General features: G+C 39.3%; 4 protein-coding genes across 5 annotated transcripts; 2 read left to right on the plus strand and 2 right to left on the minus strand.

Moving 5' to 3' along the window:
* The first annotated feature begins 580 nt into the window (after window positions 1–580).
* LOC119986244 (purple acid phosphatase 18-like) lies at window positions 581–4,954 on the plus strand. Its single transcript, XM_038830816.1, has 5 exons — window positions 581–793; window positions 2,180–2,848; window positions 3,654–3,842; window positions 3,928–4,016; window positions 4,517–4,954. Exons 1-5 carry the CDS (start codon window positions 647–649, stop codon window positions 4,734–4,736), a joined length of 1,314 nt encoding a protein of 437 aa, XP_038686744.1. The 5' UTR covers window positions 581–646; the 3' UTR covers window positions 4,737–4,954.
* A 964-nt stretch (window positions 4,955–5,918) lies between these two features.
* Window positions 5,919–8,571, minus strand: LOC119985161 (CRS2-associated factor 2, mitochondrial). 2 transcript variants are annotated; one of them, XM_038829360.1, is made up of 5 exons: window positions 7,915–8,565; window positions 6,838–6,965; window positions 6,523–6,748; window positions 6,262–6,389; window positions 5,919–6,148 (listed from the first exon to the last, which is right to left on the minus strand). In XM_038829360.1, exons 1-5 carry the CDS (start codon window positions 8,468–8,470, stop codon window positions 6,032–6,034), a joined length of 1,155 nt encoding a protein of 384 aa, XP_038685288.1. In that variant the 5' UTR covers window positions 8,471–8,565; the 3' UTR covers window positions 5,919–6,031. The 2 variants fall into 2 exon arrangements, 1 of the variants encoding a protein (XP_038685288.1); XR_005465053.1 differs by having other exon boundaries at window positions 6,007–6,148; window positions 6,262–6,385; window positions 7,915–8,571.
* Window positions 8,572–8,848: 277 nt separating this feature from the next.
* On the minus strand, window positions 8,849–10,281 carry LOC119985398. The gene has a single exon (XM_038829699.1). It carries the CDS (start codon window positions 10,259–10,261, stop codon window positions 9,305–9,307), a length of 957 nt encoding a protein of 318 aa, XP_038685627.1. The 5' UTR covers window positions 10,262–10,281; the 3' UTR covers window positions 8,849–9,304.
* A 64-nt stretch (window positions 10,282–10,345) lies between these two features.
* On the plus strand, window positions 10,346–13,240 carry LOC119985399 (protein FATTY ACID EXPORT 6-like). The gene is made up of 3 exons (XM_038829700.1): window positions 10,346–10,691; window positions 11,665–11,752; window positions 12,823–13,240. The coding sequence occupies exons 1-3, from the start codon at window positions 10,493–10,495 to the stop codon at window positions 12,893–12,895; spliced, it is 360 nt and encodes a 119-aa protein (XP_038685628.1). The 5' UTR covers window positions 10,346–10,492; the 3' UTR covers window positions 12,896–13,240.
* The last annotated feature ends 73 nt before the right edge of the window (window positions 13,241–13,313 follow it).

Consider the following 13,313-nt stretch of genomic DNA (forward strand, 5'->3'; position numbering starts at 1 on the left):
GCTACAAATTATTGGGCGCTGTGCTCATAATGGGCCGGCCCTAAATCAATGGCTTCTTCTCTGTCCCCACAGTAAACCCTTTCATTGCAAAGAAGCCAGATTCTTCATTCTTCAATGGGTTTGAGAAAGCTAACAAACCCACTTGTATCCAATCGATTGGGAATCGAGCAGCTCTCATTAGTAACAAACTCACATATTTATATGCCATTTCAAGCTCGTAAATGGGTAAAGACAAAAATAGAAGTCTTTTGGTTACCATACCCCTATTTTTTTTGGTCATGTGAAGCCTTTCCAACTACGTACCAGACGCAACTCCAATAAACCAATTGAAACTTGAATCGGATCTCCAATAAAACAGTTGAGACTTGGGTCAGATAGCTGAACAGAGTCTAATCACTTATACTAAGTCACTAAACTATTGTTAAAAGAATCCACCCTCGTGTAATGACTATGACATCAGGAGCAGATTGACAATATGGGACATCCCTTCACATTGTAGATCATGAAAGTGAGAAGGACAATTCTGTCATTTCGATAGAACTTGACATTCACACAATCCAGTTGTTTGTTCAAAGCAATACAGGTACTATCTTGTTCTCATCTGTTGCACCAAAGAAGCAACAAAATCAACTACCGACCAGAGAAGATGCTACGGAAATTGGTCGTATCAGCTGTTGTTCTTTTGCTAATTTCTGCAACTGCCACACTTGCTGAGGAGTTGTACATTAGGCCTCCACCTCGAAAAGCCCTGCACTTCCCATGGAGTTCAAGGTCCTCCTCTGAACCCCGGCAGGTGACTATTACAGTTTCTCTTCAAATTTAGCCTCTGGGTTCTATTTTTTTTAGTTCTAAATCTCATGATACCGAAATAAAGGGATCTGATCTTGGTCTTGATTGCTTTTGCATTTAGGTTTCGTTTGTTTTGAAAGAAGCCGGTATCCCGGAAATTTCTGTGGATTTTTCCATTTTAATTGTCATTCTTAAGCTCTATGTGTCTCGAATGGATTAGTAGTCTTAGTTCTGGGGTGGATTTATTCAGATTCATGGGTTCGAATGGACTATGGTTTCTGATTTTTGTTTGTCTTACAGCATTTATTTATTGCTCGTCTTTATATACATGTATGTATGTGTATATATATGATTGTGTGCATGCATTTGGAAATACTCTGTTGAGAATGAAGTTTCAGATACTTAAAACTTGTGCAAAGTTGATTCCTTTAATGGTGAATCTATTGGTCTTGAGGGATGAGGCGTTACACTAAAAGTGTAGAAACGAATTTCTGCAGAAAAGCTTTTGGTAAATATCTAAATTCATATTGGGATCAATAAGAAAAAAAAGGATTTTTTTTTGCGTTAGTACAACTAGTATCCGTGTTTTCCCATTTGTTAGCACAAAATGTATCTGTGTTTCCCATTTATTTTTTTCCCTGTTTTTCTAACAAGTGCATATCTAGTGCCCTTGCAGCTTGTTGACATTTATTCTCTGCATTGCTGAATATACCATGTGGGTTATGCAAGATATATATGATTAGGTTTTTATTTAGAACCTATCCTCTTCTACCATTGCTATGTATCGTTTCTTGTTTCTGTGAAAGGATAATAGAATCTAAGAATTTTCTGGATTGTTTTCAACAGCAATAGCACAGCATACTTTAGTTGTAAAGGGGTTGAACCCAAAAATGTCAGCCACACTTACCCTGGGTGATAATCAGCTTGCTGCAGATTCATTATCTTGTCTGGCTTTGCAAAGATTTGGTGCAATTCCAAATGAAAGGATTGCAATATTTGTTGGACCGAAGTGTTATTAGTAACATTTAATGGTAGTTCTAATTCTAAACAGGATTACCAGGAAGGCAGGAAGGATGGTCCGTGTGGCATGCCACCGAGAAATTTTATTTCTTTGTTGAGTTGCCGGCTGTTATTTATTTTATCATAATGTGGATTGTCTGAATCTGTGTCTATCGGAGTATGTTACATTTATGTCTTTCACGACTTTCTCTGATTGGAGGAGGTTTTCTCGTCTTCAGCATGGATGAATCGAGTTCCAAATTTTCACTTTTAATCAAGGAGATTAAGACGTTTGATATTTTATATATGTCATTTTTGTCCTTCTGTATGTGTATTGTTAGAAAAAATTAGTTCTATTTGGAGTATGTTATTGTACAAATTCCTGCTGTAGGTTCACATCTCTTTGGCTGGAGACAAGCACATAAGAGTAACGTGGATAACCAATGATGAATCTGCTCCATCAACTGTTGAATATGGTGCTTCGCCTGGGAGATATAGTTTTGTAGCTGGAGGAGAAAGCACTTCCTACAGTTATTTTTTTTATGAATCAGGAAAGATACACCACACTGTCATTGGGCCTCTGAAGCCAAACACAGTTTACTTTTATCGTTGTGGAGGGAAAGGTCCTGAATTCCAGCTCAAAACCCCTCCAGCTCAGTTCCCAGTCACTTTTGCCGTGGCAGGGGATTTGGGTCAAACTGGTTGGACCAAATCAACCCTGGACCACATAAACCAATGTAAATATGATATGCATTTACTTCCTGGGGACCTTTCGTATGCCGATTACATGCAGCACAAATGGGACACATTTGGTGAGCTGGTGCAGCCTCTTGCAAGTGCAAGGCCATGGATGGTAACAGAAGGAAACCATGAAGAGGAGAGCATACCATTATTAAAGGATGGATTTGCACCGTATAATGCTAGATGGAAGATGCCATTTGAGGAGAGTGGATCAAATTCAAATCTTTATTATTCTTTTGAGGTTGCAGGGGCTCATATTATCATGCTTGGTTCATATGCGGACTATGATGAGTACTCAGAACAATATAGCTGGCTCAAGGTTAGTTATGCTCTTCTCTCTTCCCATAAGGATATCATCTTGTATTTACTATTTGAACTTGCAAAGAGTTCATATGTTTGAACTGGCTTAATGGATTGTCTAACATGAATTAATTAAGAGAAGTAATGTTCGTATAAAACTAGGGAAGAATAACTCGTCTACATTTGTGTAATTTCTTTCATCGTCTGCACTTAAGAAATTATGATTTTTATGTCTCTCCAAAAAACCCTTGTGTCTTTGAGACACAGGCTACTGCAGATTTATGGGGACTTACCATGATTTCCAGGAGAAATGGAAGGTCACCAGTATGATGCCGAACTTCTTGACATTGAAATAATCTTGTACGCATATGTACTGTATTTTGTTATGTATATGCTACTGTCGCTCAGGTCTATAAGTCAAACAGCTGATTTTGGGTAAGGAGAATTCACTTAATGGGTTTTTGCTAATGTCTCATTGGACTCATGTAGCTGACCCAACATCATTTGGGATGGGGATGGGGATGGGGATGAGATATGTTAAGGTCGTAATATAATTACAGTAGTTTGGTGGACCTGTAACCAGTGGAATACTTTCTTTGATATATGGCTAGCCTCCCTCAACACACAGGGATTAGATGCTTAAATATTGCTTAAAGCATGAGTTTCAACAGCTCTTCTTCCAAACATTATTTTGATAGTTTGCACAGATGCAAGTTCAAATGTCTCGTCTTCTCTTTCCTTTTTTTTCCTTGACTCAAAGTTTAATGTGGAATGGCAATTAGTAATCCATGTGATGTAAATTTCCTATCATTCTTGATCTACAGGCTGATCTTGCAAAGGTGGACCGAAACAAGACTCCTTGGTTATTAGTTCTATTTCATGTTCCATGGTACAACAGTAACAAGGCTCATCAAGGTGAAGGGGACAGAATGATGGCAGCCATAGAGCCATTGCTTCATGCTTCTAGTGTTGATATAGTACTTGCTGGCCATGTTCATGCTTATGAACGCTCGGTATGGTCTAGTATTTTCTCTTTTTCCTATTTGATCTTTATTTTTATTGCAATTGGCTTATATCAGCGAGATGTTATGCTGACAGAAACGTGTCAATAATGGAAGACCTGATCCTTGTGGTGCTGTCCACGTAACCATAGGTGATGGAGGAAACAGAGAAGGTCTAGCACACAAGTATGTTCCGACTTTTGCGAGCATTTGGAATTTTGAAATATTAAGAATAAAAATATTGTCTAACCTCTCAAAATCTTGTTTATATACCTTACATGTTTGTTACTTATTTTGCCCCATAAGAATCATGACTACTAACTGCCTGCATACATATTGGCGATAGCGTAGTTGGTTATCTCTCCGGACTTAGAGCGTACGGCCCCCGAGGTCACTTCGAACCAACTTGTTGGGATATTTCTTCATGGAATTCTGATTCTATGGGCTTGTCCCACTTTCGGGTCCTTACCCGCATGGACTCCAATTCAATCTTAACCGTCGCACATTGGGCTGGAGCCTGGGTTGTTCCTTGGTTACCAAAAAGAAAAAGTATTTTTGGGGTTATCTCTTGTTGTGATGTTTGATGGGACTTCTTACTCTTTGATTTGGGATCGCTTGTTTTCACCGTTTTATTTGATGGTTGGAAGCATTGACTATTGTCATAATCTCTTTGGATTGATTGACAGTTATGTTAACCCACAACCAGCGTGGTCAGCATTCCGCGAAGCAAGTTTCGGTCACGGTGAGCTTAGGATAGAGAATGCAAGCCATGCATTCTGGAGCTGGCACAGGAATGATGATGATGAACCCGTAAGATCTGACGACATTTGGATAACCTCTTTGGTCAGTTCAGGATGTGTTGCCGAAAAGAGTCCTGAATTGCGGAAGATGCTCATGGGACCTTAGACCATTAACATCGTTGGAACGCGCTTTACTGAATTCGGATAATGGTCTATGTGAGATGATGAAATGTAAATAGGATAGAGTAACTTTCTGTTTTTGTCAATGCCAGAGGAAAGAATCTAGCCATTCAATGATTGATGTTAAAGGCTAGATGTACCATACATGTGGTTGTCACTACTGGATTTTTTTGTATTATGAATGCAACTTAGTGTGTTTTTGTACATTGCCTGCAACTTGATCAGAGTTTTAAATTTAACCCGAAAACAAACAAATTGAAAATGCGTTTCACAATGAGTGTAGTCATTTACCCTCTTAAGAGGCCATCCTTTTCGGGCTTAAAGATGTTAGTTGGATATAATCCAACCAGCTGAGAACCAATATAAATGGACTTGATCAAATTGAAGAATACAGCTTTGCATAATGGACGACCAGACACATGCTGGAATGTATCCGTGCAGATGTAATAAACTCAAAAGCTCAAGTCAAAAACCTAGTTCCACAAATCAGAAAACACAAACAGTAGCAACAAATTTCAATAAGGAAAGGCAGCACATGAAGAAAACCCTCCTAAACAACAGATTAGACTAGATGGGAAAAAGGAAGACAGTAAGATTTGTCCCTTTTTCCCTCAGACGAAGGAGATCTGGAAGTGTTTAACCAGAGTGAGACTGTGAACGAGAGAGACTTGTTGAAACATATCTTGTTTTATCATCACTGGATGAATATAGGTTTCAGGCTGAATTACATTAATCAGCATACAACTAAACACATGATTACTCAGCATTCAACATGCACAACAAAATGTTTAGGAAAAGCCAGGATCATTTACACAATTGGCGACTAGATATTGGTGTAAACCAGAAGATACAGTTCCTATATTCTACCATACAACTTATGGAACAACATAAATACCACAAAATGGACCTAGGAGGTTGCTTCTCATGTCTCCTTATCAAAGAGAGTTACAAAAAAGAGAATGAATAAAGAAAAAGTTGCAGGGGCATTCATGCGGTTCTCCGTAACTCTTTTCACTTCCAACAATAACAATTTTCCCACAAAAGCAATTTCCAAGTCTTCTCTGTCTCCACAGGGTTGTAGTATATTGATGTTTTTCTGCATTATCATGTCAAGTCAGGCCAATGGAGTTGATCAAGCAATGTGTCTGAGGAAATCAAAGAATCAGACCTCAAGTATTTCTTCTTCTTTCAGCTTGTAGAGTGTTAAGAGACAGAGGTTGAATAACCATTAACCAATCCTTTCATGCCAAAGTTGTCATCTAACTCAAATATCCAAGGATCTCAAATGTCATTTGACGGGTCAGGCTCGGGATGAGGTTCCTGTTTCTGATCACTCTTCCCCCTCCAGAGTATTATCTGCTCATCCTTGAACAATATAGGGACACAAGGCACCAGTTCCTACATTTATACAGGGAAAGGAATGCATTAAATTAAGATGATATAGAAACAATATTAAAACCATCTCGCAAACATAGGAAATTCGGAAATTTTTATTTGTGCAAGAGGCAGACCCTTAGCTTCAATCCAATCTTTTTGCAGTCACTGGTACCCACATGGGTGCAGTCTAGTCTCACAACCTCTTCAGTGTTGAAGGCCTCCCTCACTCTCTCCACCACATTTACGTAGACACCGTTCCTGGCTGATCATAAAATGGAAAAAAAAATTTTTACATAAACAATTATCATGCCCCTCACCACTTACCTTTGACATAAAAATAACTAAGAAAAGAATAAAAACTATTTCAGCTTCAAATACAAAAGTATTTCACTTACTTAGTTTTGTCAGAGCAAGGGTGTTCAATCCACGGTTCCTCAGTTCCTTTGTTTCTTCAAATGTAAGACCATCAGCCACATTCTTCACAAGCCTTGGGTATATTGGAGCATAAGGCTTCCACAACATGAGAGGAACAGCCGGTCTGTTCTTAGAGTCATAGTTCCGGCCTCGATATATCAGAAGGATATTAATTTGCCGGTAGATAATCTTCCCACCAGATTTTTCCTACAAACAGACTAACATCAGGATCAGCTACTGAGCTACATTTTTCAAAATCCATTCAGAGAGAACAATTATCCAATTTGTAATCGAACCTGCAGGTGGAAGCAAACGTTGTCCATGTCAAGTGTTGGCACCCCCAAGCATTTGATCCTCACAGCTTCAGCTCTCTTCCAATGGTTGTGGATGTCATCCAACATGTTGTGTGTGACTCCCCCCTTCCCTAACACAATCTAAACATTTCAGAAAGCCTTCCTCACATGCTACGCAATTTCATTTATTCTAAAGAATCTGAACAGAATAAGAAGAAAGGCATATAGTTCTCAAGTCAAACCCAACTCAACCATACACTGGATCGTAAACAAAAAGTTCAGCAGCTTGGCAAAGTAATATGATTTATCCTTTCAAAACCACAGGTAAACATGTGGCCCAGTGGTAGAGTTGTCAGGATGCAACTTAGAGGTCACAAATTCAATTCCTGGAAAGAGCCTCTTCACATATTATGTGAGGGTAAGGTATGCACACATTTTGTCTGACCCCTCCCACTGCAGGAGCCTTGTGCACAGGAATTGTTTATCTTTCAAAACTACGGGCCTAACAAATAAGTAGTTGTCGTCCTAGTTATAGCTACTCCAAAAAATATACTGATAAATTTTTTTTTCTACAAGTAGAGAACACATTGATCAATATAGTTCATGGGCCAGAAGAATTAGCTCATGATATGATAGTCCATTCAAAAATCAAGCTTTAATGCTCAATAGTTGACCTCATCATTCAAACTTGGAACAAGATGCTAAAAGTAACTAAAAGGCTTGATTGTTAACATTTCCAAAGTGTTCAGTACTGAAACTCAAACCACATGCACTGCCTGCCTCTAGCATTAGCGAAAGAACAAATAGATCAATATAGTTATAGACTTTATAGTGCCATAATAATGAGCTCCAATGCTCATCGGTTAATCTCATCATTCAAACTTCAAACAAGATAAACCAAATACCACACTATACATTACAATTTGGCATGCTGGAACTAAAAGGTTTTTGATTTTTAACATTTTCAATAATCAAAGGGTTGAGTGTTCAATGCACAAACATAAACCACAAATAATGCTTGCGATCCTATACAGAGATTTAACACTTAAATGCACAAAACAATGGCACCCATATGATTACCAAGATTGATTTGCCGGTTGCAATCGCTATGCCTGTACTGCTCCACAAGCTCGGCAACTTCTTCCTCCGTAAGCGGGTCACCAAGAATTCGCTTCCTCTCCTCCTCAACCCGACCCGAATCCACATCCTCCTGCCCGACAGCACAAATTCCAGTCCATTTCCTGTCTAACCGTCCAGGACCAAAGGGAGAGAACCTCTTCGGCTCACGATACCCAATTGGTTCAACATTCGGGTCTGTTTCCGAATAGGAGTACCTGAAGTCAAAAGGAAGGTCCGACCTAACCGGACCTTTGGGTTCCTCTTTCAAGACCGGAGCTCTATGTTGGGTTTTCTTGGGTTTGGTTTTATGGGTTTTTGTGGGTTTAGGAGAAAATGGAGGATCATCACCGGGTTCAGTATCGTTTTGGACGGTTTTTGAGGTTTTAGGAGTGAAGGGAGGGTCAAAAAGATCATCTGAGAAGGACTGGCTTAGAAAGCGCGCAAAGAAGAGAAGTGTTGCAGGACTTGTGATTAACGTCTTGGGAGTTGAGGAAGAGGAAGAGAGAAGCTTTAGCATTGGAAGAAGAAAGAAGAATTCGTTGATGGTGCACTGTGAGAATCGAAACAGAGAATAGTGAGAGAGGTGTTGAATTCTTGATGGATATAAATTTCATTCGGAGGAAGTGAATGGGCCGGTATGGCATTCGGATTGCCATTTGTAGGCTAGTCAGGCCTCAGCCAGCTTTGTGGGCTGCGTGCGAGTCTCCGAGGCCCAATAGCCATGCTGGCACATGATCTCAGCTTACACACGCTTATATTCCACATGGAAGACTCCACAATCCCATGTAACAATTGAGACTTGGACCGAGTCCAAGTGCAGGAAAATAATGCAAGACGACATTCACACTAGATGCGTAAGAACTCATCTCATAAATTGCGACAATAAAAAGATCCATGGGACTGAATTCACCATCCTCATTTGCATTAAGAGTTAACGCAATTAAATTACCATCTCAGGCAACGACCTTAGCCTTCAAAGTTCAGACACCTAGCAATGTCATGCCAAGCATCAATACAAGTTAAGCTATACCAGATAAGAATACAATCGTGATCAGGTAAAATCTACTACAAGTCTACAATAAATATAGGATGAAATTAGCTCAGATGACACAGTCAAATTGCTAAAAGGCTCTTGTGATCCCTTACAGCCTTACCGTCTTTAATGAATGAACAACACTCTAACAGCAGAAAAACATCCCTTTCTAGGTTTGTTTATTCACCTTATATGTTGTCACACTTGTAGCCACGAAGTCTCAGTGTACATTCTTTTTGCCTTTGTCCAGGTCCCAACAAACATAACAAACCCATTTGCTAATTCATCAATGGAGGCCAAAAATCTGATAAGAAAAGGTCACATTGGAGAAACTGACACATTGCTCAATCTCTCTTCTTTGCACCTTCTCTGATCTCCAACCATGGACTGAAATACATTCAATAGATTATCCAACTCTTTAGAGTTCTCCCCTAAAGCCTTCAATGCATACACAATGCTCTCTATGGTAGAAAAGCAACCTGCTTTTGGTTGTTTCCTGACTTCACCATACAAGCTCATCTTCTCCACCTCCAACTTCAAATGTGGCAGCAACTCCAGCCATGGATTCTCAACATACATCCTCTTTGCCTTTGCCCATGTCCCATCCAACACAATCAGATTCTGAACATCATAGTTCATTGCTTTAAGGTCATCAACACCCATTGCTTTCTCACTTGGATATAAAAGCACTGATCCTGCAGTAACCTCAATTTCAAATTCTTCTTCCTGCTCATGGTTCAGCTTCTTCACAACAAACCCTTTTGAGAAATCATCAATGGCAGCCTCAGATGCCAAAATCTGGTCAATCTTTTGGCTTATTTTTGGAAATTGTTTTAACACAAAACCACCCACTTTTTCTCTCTTACTGACCCCATCAACTAGTTTGTGGGTCTCTGGATAATGGCCAGAACCCGATTCTAGCAACCGAATAACTAACCGGGCCTCCGTATCGACATCGAAAACGGTTGCGAGGGTGAGATTCTTGAGCCCCAGTTTTGCTATTCGAGTCGAGTTGAGCGCGTGCTTCGTCTCCAAGCTGTGTTGAAGAATGGTAACACCAACCGAGTTTTCAAGGGGTGGAGTCTGGATTCGAGTGCAGAGGCAGAGACGGGCGGGCTTGGAGCAGGAAGAGCAAGTGGGTCGCTTCCGTTTGGACGGTGTTACCTCCATATGTCGGGATCGAAGAAGGGCGGGTCTTCGGCGCTGGCTGAGCAGAGAGTGGAGAGGGTTGTCTCGGGTATGTATTCGTTTCCGGGTGAGGGATTGGAGCAGCATTTCAGAGACAATATTCAAGGGCTAGAAAGTCATTTTCATGCAAGAATAATAAGATTGTAGCAGTTGAGGCGGCACACCTTTTGACCAACAGAATTCCAAAACCGCAACCTTGATCGCCACTTCGTCGTTGACAAAGCCAAACCCACACCTATCAGTGCTTCTTCCTCTTTGATCCGCAAGACCCAGCTGTCAATTTCTAAAAAAGTTAAAGTTTTCCTGAGAAAATCCAGAATGCACGACTTCTGCTTCACGATCCCTTACGGCCTGATTCTCATTGGTGGAGGTGTATTTGGGTATTTCAAGAAAGGCAGCACGGCTTCACTGGCTGGGGGTGTAGGTACTGGTTTGTTGCTTGTTTTGGCTGGATATTTGAGCCTCAAAGCCTTCGAGAAGAGAAAGAACTCTTATTTCGCTTTGATTGTTGAGACAGGTGAGTTTTGGGTTGTTTTGGATCTTTGACTTGACGACATGTCTGATCTCTAGAAGTGAAATTGCTTTCATTTCTTCTTTTTATTTCATATAATACTTGGGTTGTCTCACTTTCTTTGGTTGGTGTCGGATTTTGAAAGTAATCTGTGCCGTCTGCTGGTTCTGATTTGCTTTGGTTTATAGCCAGTGTATGATCCTTGGCTGAAATTTTCGGTGAATTTGGCTTCAATGGGTGTATATGTCTGCTGGTTCTGATTTGCTTTGGTTTATAGCCAGTGTATGATCCTTGGCTGAAATTTTCGGTGAATTTGGCTTCAATGGGTGTATATGTATATTTTCCTGTGTACTCAGGAAGCATGAATTGGATATCATGTGTTGATATATAGATGCTTAACAATCTACGGTTCACAGAAAGCCCCTTATTTGGAGCATTATAGACTGTACTACTATAGTTTAGACGAAAAAAATGTTTCTTTTAATTTAGAAAAAAAAGGTTTCTTTTAGCTTTTGATTTCTTTTTATGTAGTGATTGTCCTTTCTTGTTTGAGGTGATGGGCTGGCTCTCACAACATAATTACTAAATAAGAAGCTGCAAAGAAGTTCCCTAATTAGCTCATTTTTGGTACACATAAATGATGCTTTCTCTATCAGAAAGAAAAAGTTGGTATAATGGTTGAGCCTGATGCTGGTGAGGGCTATTTGTTGCATATCTTTGCATGATGTAATGTTACAGTTGCGGTGAACTAGCAGTTTCTTTTGTCGGCAGATGTCAGGAATCAAAAATGAGGAAAAAATTGGGCGTTACTAGTTTGTCAAAGAAGATTGGTAGTGATTCTTGATATAAGTAGGAATGCTTTCATGGAAGCAGTAATGCGCTTGTTTGGTTCATTATCTATGTTGTGCTTAATGTATTTATGCCTTCGATTTAGTATTTCTCCTTTTGATATTACTGATGGATTTGCGTTAGGAAACAGTTTGTGCAGCCATACTCACCTATGTCATGGGGCAGCGATATTATCAAACCTCTAAGATCATGCCTGCTGGTATGGTTGCTGGGATCAGGTTAGATGAGGAAAATTATGTATTAGTGTATTTCATTTGTTAGACATGTATGCTATCCCATACTTGTTATTCTTTTACACAAAACTGTCAAATATGGTTAGGAAAGTGTAAAAATCTATGCACTGCATGCATATGCGTTGAGTTAATTTTGCCTTGTTACACGTCATTCGTCTATCTTTTGATGGCAATAGCAGTTGCGTCACATGATATCTAGCTTTTCACTTCGCGGTATGTTTCTGTTCTTAGAAGTTGCATGTTGGACATTTTTCAGACTTTTGAATCCCATTTCACACGTCAGAAAAAGAAAAGCCATGAAGTCTTATGGCTTGATTGGTTCTGATAAGGAAGTAGTTTGGCATATAGCGACTTTACTTTTGCCATTGCACTGGTCAGGCTCAACATCTTGAGTGATTTTGAGCATGTAGGTACTAGAAGGATATGCCGAACTGCATGCTTTTGATCTTTTGGAATAATGGAGGAATGATCATAAAATGCATCAATTTGCTTGGGGAGAGTTGATTCATACATATAGTTTCACTTGATACTGCTTTTGCAAAAAAAATTCCTTTGGGCACTATCTTTTAAAGGTTTATGTCAGTACTTACTACTTACATAGTTTCACTTTCACCAAACCTGATTTTCCATGACAGAGGTTGTCTTTACCCTTTAATGCCCATTGGACCATGCAATAAATGTGGTCATTTTTCTGTAATATGCTCTATTTCTTTTGATGGATTCTTCTCCGATAAATAGAAGGATTAGAATAAGATTGTCATATGTGTGAGTTGTTAGTTGCATCATCACAAGTAAAGTTTCCAATGAAATTGCTCTGAGAAAGTGCATTAATTAGTCGAATTCCGCTTCCCTTCACATTGTAGACTTTCACAGGTTAGAGAATATTTATTCTTTATTTTTGTCAAGTGTGTGTACTTCCTTTCACGTATACACGAAGTCTTGTATGGCAGAAGTTTTGTGATATATGATATATCGGAATATATGTTTATTACCTAATAGTCCATGTGTTTATTTCAATTTGTTTAAGCTTTAACTTCTTCTTTTTTTGCTTGCAGTGCTCTCATGACTGGGTTTTATCTGTACAAGATTGCAACCGGTGGCAACCATTTTCCAACCAAGACTGAATGAAGGTGATGAGAATTCTCATAATTCTAATTTGAACAGACATGTTTGGATCAAAGAAGCTCAGATGAGTGTTTACAACGAATTTTGTTGCTTGGAATTGGATGGTGCTGTATTGATATGTACTGTACTTACCGAGTGAGTGATTTAAGTGTCTATGTAAGTGAAAGAAACCCGGTTTCTTTGGAGCCAATCTTGTATCATTCTGATTTAGTTTTCTTTTCATTCCATAATCTCTTCGGAAATAGGTCTTATGGTCCTGTTAGATTTTTCAGATATCTTTCGATTCTCTCCTGTTGTACGTAAATGATTATATTTCGTATACATCTACGTTGTCTTGTGTTGAAGCTCGTACTAAATCTCTGATGATATGTTTGGAATTAGTTGCAGTTTTACATGTCTTACATCAATATCCATAATATGG

Source organism: Tripterygium wilfordii, chromosome 19 (genome assembly GCF_013401445.1).
Source record: "Tripterygium wilfordii isolate XIE 37 chromosome 19, ASM1340144v1, whole genome shotgun sequence".
Classification (NCBI taxonomy): domain Eukaryota; kingdom Viridiplantae; phylum Streptophyta; class Magnoliopsida; order Celastrales; family Celastraceae; genus Tripterygium; species Tripterygium wilfordii.